The 6,743-nt window shown below is 45.6% G+C and overlaps 1 protein-coding gene across 3 annotated transcripts in view; it reads left to right on the forward strand.

The window, feature by feature from the left end:
- Positions 1-6,743, forward strand: part of RYK (receptor like tyrosine kinase) — a 51,903-nt gene that overhangs the window by 6,749 nt on the left and 38,411 nt on the right. For all 3 annotated transcript variants that reach the window (XM_035900039.1, XM_035900040.1, XM_035900038.1), the window contains 2 exons: positions 867-923; positions 2,685-2,829. In XM_035900039.1, the coding sequence (XP_035755932.1) occupies positions 867-923; positions 2,685-2,829 (202 nt within the window). The remainder of the gene's footprint in view (positions 1-866; positions 924-2,684; positions 2,830-6,743) is intronic.

Raw genomic sequence — 6,743 nt, forward strand, 5'->3', positions numbered from 1 at the left:
GGAGGAAGCAGCTCTTCACAGCTGGGAGCAGGAAGGGGGATGTGCAAGTGGGACTGCGCCTTTGCAGCCACAAAAATCCATTCTATTGCCTCAGCTGCATGCAAATCCTTGGTGAGGTGCATCTGAAGCCATCACCACAGCCTGCGTTCCCTCGGTTTGCACTGCTTCTCTTGGTGACTTGTAGTACACTTGATGAAGATTTATCCCCTTTGTAAAGGACTACGTACACACACAAACCTGAGTATTGTCTTTGTGCCTTTTGTTCCATATTTATAAGTATATAAACAGCCATTATTTTTTTTATCCTTCAATTTTTAAACACTCATGACTGTAGCATCACCTGAGAAGGCAGAGTATTAAAAACTGCATCTCTGACTTCTTCCTAGGATAAGTAGAGTTAGACCGGAGCCGGAATTTCTTCCAAAAGGTCAGGGTAGAATTGATTGACCATTCAAGAAATTATTTTCTGTCCTGTAGTAACTGATTCTGTGAGGTCTCTGCTGTTTAGTGTCTCAGCATGCACTCACATACTCTGTACCTCCTCTTTCTGCTGTCTGCTGCTTTGGACTTTGGACAAGCCGGAGGGTTCTTTGAGGTAGGTAGATTCAATGGGTTCAAGCATGGCCTCAATGGACATGTGTATCAGTGGCGAAATACATCCAACCCATGTGTCTTAAGTGTGATTTTTCTTATTATCCAGTGGTTAGGATTTAAAATGGAAATCTAGAGATAACTATAGACCTCGAGTCAGCTCACCTATTTGGAAAAGCAGATTTGTTTTTCCATAAATGCAGCAATTGTCTTCCTGTGAAGGGCTACAGTATTAAATGTATACCAAACTTAATGGCTTTCTCTCATCTGTTTAGAGCTTGAACCAGAAGTAAAATCTCCAGCATCTGATAAAAACAGCAGCAAGGCTATCTGTAAGTAATTCTGTGTACAACTTCGGGTGTAAAAAACAAAAAACCTGTGATATTCTTTCTGTTTCCACAGCTTTCCCTATGAAAACACTTCTTGGGTAGTCTGTTCTATACCCAGCGTTTAATGGGGGCTTTTTTGTAATTATTTTAACTGGGGATATATACTAGTGAAGAGAAGAAAAAAAAAAAAACTATTCCAAGTCTCCTAACGGCTTTTTTTTTTATCACGTCTTGGTGGGGCTCTGGTTTTTGTACATGACTATGATCTATTTTCTTGACTTCAGGACCTGTCTGGTTTGCTGTTTTAACGTGTCAGTATTGAATGAATAGAATGAGATAGTTTCTTCTTACTCCTCTCCTAGCCAGAAGTATCATTGACTGACTACACTCAACCTCTGTAGTACCCAAAATGTAAACATTTTTGCCAAAATGCTTTTGGAAAGCAGTGGAGCGCATTGCTCAGTTTTCTCTTTACCACCTACTGTCTCTTCCAGGGCAATGGTTCTCCACAATGTGTGACTTTTAAAATTGGGGCTGGCTAGGACTGCTGCGTTGTCCTGCCTCCCACCCCTCTGCCTGTGATGCTGCTTAGCACCAGCTGAAGGCCAGCACAGCAGACAGCCCTCTTCTGCCAAGGTGCAACTGCAGAATTTTGCCTTAGAACCCAGTGCAGTTGAGATTCTTTTGAGAAGGAGGATTAACTGCTCTGTTAATGTTGCTTTGTTAAGATTCTGGCTGGAGAGCAGCTTGGTGGGAAGGGACCTTGGGGGTCCTGGTGGCCAGGAGGCTCAATAGGAGTAAGCAGGGTGCTGCTGCAGCCAAGAAGGCCAACAGGGTGCTGGGGGGCACCAAGGGCATCACCAGCAGGGATAAAGGAGTCATCATCCCACTCTGCTCAGCGCTGGCCAGGCCACCCCTGGAATCCTGTATACAGTTCTGATCCCTGCTGTACAAAAAAGCTGTGGGCAGGCTGGAGGGGGCCTAGAGCACCAAGGGGATCCAAGGGCTGCGAAGCCGCTGTCAGCTGTATGGGGATGAGCTGAGAGAGCTGTGTTTGTCCAGCCTGGAGCAAAGGAGGCTCCGAGGGGATCTCATCACCACGTACCAGTACTTAAGGCAGATGGAGACTCCCTTTTCACAAGGAGTCCCATGGAGAGGATGAGGGGGGATGGACACAAGTTGCTCTTGGGAAGATTCCCATTGGACATGAGAGGGAAACTTTTCCCCATGAGAACAGTCACCCATTGGAATAATCTCCCCAGGGGAGGGGTTGACTCTGCCACGTTGGACACTTTGAAGCTTTAGCTGGACAGGGTGCTGGGCCATCTTGTCTAGGCTGGGCTCCTGCCTAGAAAGGTTGGACCAGATGATGCTTGAGGTTCCTTCCAACCTGGGATTCTGTGATTCAGGTCAGGGGGCTGTAATCCACCCATCCTACCCTAAAATCATGAGGAGAAGCTGATGTTGTGTACTCTGGCACATTCGGTCAGTGAGTAAGTGCTACTCTCACGCTTGTACCTAGGTATTACTCTCATTTCATTTACTCTGTTGGTGTGTGTCCCGGTGTGCAGGTGAATCCTGCTCTTCTAGCCCCAACTGGTAAGTCCATGCCACTTGCACTGGGGCTCAGCTGAGCTGGAGGCCGGGTTTGTCCATGTGAACTCATGAAATGTCATTTGTTGTGGGGTTTGTTTGCAGGTTTTTTTTGTTTGGGTTTTTTCTTTTTTGAGAAAGGCTCAGTAATTTTTCACCTTTCTATTTCAGTTGATCCTGTAAACACAGCTCCCACCACTTCTACCCGCGTGTTTTATATCAGTGTAGGCGTGTGCTGTGCTGTTATATTCCTGGTGGCAATAATATTAGCTGTCCTGCATCTTCACAGCATGAAAAGGATAGAGTTGGATGACAGGTATGTATTGAAGCCTTTCAAGTGCGTTTTTTGGGACGCATTTACCCAGATTTGTGGGAGTTTCGGTCTCAAAATGAGTACTCTCTAGTAGCTTGCAATTTCTGCTCTTGATGTCAAAGCTGTAGCAATTACTACCTGTGCAGAGTTGTGGTAAGTGCTGTGCTGCAGGAAGGCAGCAGTTGCAGGTGCTCTGCTGTTTATGGGGTGGGGAGGGTCGTGGCTGTTGGGTTTTTGCCAGAGTAGTTGTCTGGAGGACACACAGTGGGGAAATTTTGACAGAATCTGATTACAGGGAGTGTCATGATTGAAGGAAAATTTGATAGATACCTGGGCACACTGAAAATACTTGTTTTTTACTGACTTTTCCAGGAGATTGAATTTCAGCTTTCTCCTTTCTCTATTCTGATCAATTTACCGGTATTCGCTTTGGCCTTAGGTTGAAGTCCGGGGATTACCACCGGTTGGTTATAAAGCTGAAAACATGGTGCTCTCCCAAATGTATTTTCAATCCAGAAAAACCAAACTTGCACATGCATGCAAAAAGGACTTGTAATGTGAACCCGAGGGCAATATGGTCAGCTGAGTGGGGATTAAACTCTGAGGCGGAAGGGAGGCTGGAAAAGCAGGTGGACTGAGGCACTGCTGAGCAAGCTGCGTTGGATGCCACTGTTCAGGAGCAGGCAGTTTTGAAACAGAATACTCTGGAAAACAGTCGGGCTCATGGGTGGTCACCCCCGTTGAAAGGATATCTTGAACTGTTTCTGTTCCTGCCTGCAGCCTCTCAGAGCAGCTCTCTCTTTTCATCTCCCCCTCTATCCATTCATCTCTTTCTTTCTGTTTTTCTTTCTGCCATTTACTCCACTGATGTCCCCAGACCACTTGGGTTTTGGGGGGTGTCAGCATAGTGAGTAACAGTGGTTTCTCAAGGCCTGATTATCTAACCAAATGACTCGTCAGCTTTCCTCAATTCACTTGTGCCTAATTGTCTACTGAGGGGTTTTAATCAATAGAAGGTGCTAAAGGATGTGCGGCTTGCTTTAATTCAGAAGGGAAAAGCATTAAATTTACAGTGTGTATGAATAGTGCCATCTACGAGTTTTTCAGACTCTCAGTCTAGCAGTGTGCTTATCAAATGTCCTTTCATCCATTCCATTGTACTTGATTTCTGTGGAGATAGAAGCTGAAAATTCATCTAACGTTAATACCCTGTGGCTTTGCAGGTATTAAAGAATTTACTTCAAATCCCTATATGGACTACTGATAATTTCTGTGAAGTTTGTGCAGATAGTGGGATTTAGCTCTTCAGAGCGCCGTGTGATGGCTTGGGGTTTTATTTTTTTGAGCCCAAAGGTGCCTGACCTGACAAAGCCTTGGATGGGCTCCGGGGTTAAGAGCTGTGATTAATTAGCATCATAGCAAAGGTGTAGCAGAGGCAAAATGGGCCTGAACATCCGGATCTATGAAGTTTTACTTTCAGAACGGGCAGTGTGCCCGGGAGCCACCAAAGAGACTGCGCGGTGATGTCTCAGTGCTTGGTTGAGAAGCTGGTTCAGTTATAATTTAGCCTCACTGTTGTGCGCTGGCATTAGATACAATCAGTGACTGCTTGACATAGCAACCAGTCAAGGAACTCGTGAGAGAAGAAATAACTTTTGATTTGGTTTTGAATAACAAGCTCAAAACCTCTCTGTAAAGCGGTTCTGAATCAAAGATGATAACGTCATTGGGGTTAACGACCTCCCAGGAGCAACAGAGGCTGAAAACCCCACTGCTGTCACTCTTAATTTCAAAAACCAGGACGAAATAAAAAATGAGGAAGGTTGTTAAATAGAAGCTGAAAGCAGGCAACTGAGTTTACAGGCATCACTTGGGCTATTTAAGAACGTATTGGAAGTTCAGAGCAAATGCTTGCATACCTCCTATCAAAGGCGCTTGAAAAACTGCCAAAGAAAGTTGGCATGGCTTAACGGCAGGATAACAGGGTTATTAAAAGCAAGAAGGCACTGTTCGAAAAGCTGACATAGCACACAAGTGAGAAAACTAAGAAAGCTCATAAACACAAACAAGTTCAACCTGAAAACCAGAATGAATCTGACAAAAAAAAAAAATGGTTTTCAAACTTGCAACCGGCAGAAAAAGAATAATTCCTTTTTCAAAATTGCCTGCCACAGGAAGGCAGCCAAAGAAATCTGTGGGGCTGGTGGGTGATCAAGTTACAAAAGGAGTTTCCAGGGAAGATAAAGCCATAGCAGGGAAATGGAATGTAAGTTCTGTATCTGTGTTTAATGCAGTGACCATGCCAGGGCGCTGGGGAACTCGCTGGAGAGTGGTTCACGCCGAAGCAGCTTGTAGGCACAATAGCACGAATGGTTAAAATAAGTAGTAATAAGTTGCCAGCACCAGAGAATATTCATTCAGAAACTAGAGGAAGTTGAAGTGGAGTAGCTAGGCCAACTGTAGCTTTTAACCTCGTGCTAAAAATGATGCTGGAACCCTACACCTGGAAGACAGTGACTAAGTATAAAAAAGGTTTCCAAGGAGAGATTGAGACCAGCTCTAAATCAGTAAGCCTGATGTTTATATTGTGGAAATTAGTGGATTCTGTTCTAAAGAAAATAATCGGGTGTGTCTCCCCTATGAGGAAAGGCTGAGGGAGCTGGGCTTGTTTAGCCTGGAGAAGAGAAGGCTGAGAGGGGATCTCATCAACACGTACAAATATCTGAAGGGTGGGTGTCACGAAGACGGAGCCAGACTCTTCTCAGTGGTGCCCAGCGCCAGGACAAGGGGCAATGGGCACAAACTGAAGTAGAAGAGGTTCCAGTTGAACATGTTTAAGTTTAAATAAATAAATAAATGGAGGATGTTTGTGTGTGTTTGGGCAGGAGATCAAAAAAGCTTCTTCCAGTCCTGCCATTTGAAGTAGTAACAGGTACTGCCTTTGCCTGTAAACTTTCTCACCTGTTTTTTCTATAAGGATAAGGCAGAAAACATCCTGCTATGGTTTACCTGTCTCTTGAATGCTACATGCAGCTATGGTCATAGAATAGAATCATAGAATGTTTAGGGTTGGAAGGGACCACTAGTGGTCATCTAGTCCAACCCCCCTGCAGTGAGCAGGGACACTGCTAACTAGATCAGGTTGCTCAGAGCCCCGTCCAACCTGGCCTTGAATGTTCCCAGGGATGGGGCCTCCACTACCTCTCTGGGCAACCTGTTCCAGTGTTTTACCACCCTCATTGTAAAAAATTTCTTCCTTACCTCTAGCCTGAACCTACCCTGTTCTAGTTTAAAACCATTTCCCCTTGTCCTAACACAGCTGGCCCTACTAAAAAGACGTTCCCCATCTTTCCTATAGGCCCCCTTTAGGTACTGGAAGGCCACAATCAGGTCTCCCCGTAGCCTTCTTTTCTCCAGACTGAACAAGCCCAACTCTCTCAGCCTGTCCTCATAGGAGAGGTGCTCCAGCCCCCGGATCATTTTTGTCTCATAGGAGAGGTGCTCCAGCCCTCGGATCATTTTTGTAGCCCTCCTCTGGACCTGTTCCAACAGTTCCGTGTCCTTGTGCTGAGGGCTCCAGAGCTGGACGCAGTACTCCAGGTGAGGTCTCACCAGAGCTGAGTAGAAGGGCAGAATCACCTCCCTCAACCTGCTGGCCGCGCTTCTCCTGATGCAGCCCAGAGTACGGTTGGCCTTCTGGGCTGCCAGCGCACATTGCAGGCTCATGTCTAGCTTTTCATCCATCAGTACCCATGTGCTTCATGATCTGTGCGCACACATAACACTACAGGGCCTGACCAAACACACACGTGTTCATACAAGCTAAATAATCAAAAAAAGTGGCTTGGGGAGTTTTCTACAGAGCTGAATAGAGCTCTTCACACAGAACTGATGCTGCCACCAGCAAAAAGCCCTCC

This window comes from Egretta garzetta, unplaced genomic scaffold (assembly GCF_000687185.1).
Source record: "Egretta garzetta isolate BGI_Z169 unplaced genomic scaffold, ASM68718v1 scaffold448, whole genome shotgun sequence".
Lineage (NCBI taxonomy): Eukaryota > Metazoa > Chordata > Aves > Pelecaniformes > Ardeidae > Egretta > Egretta garzetta.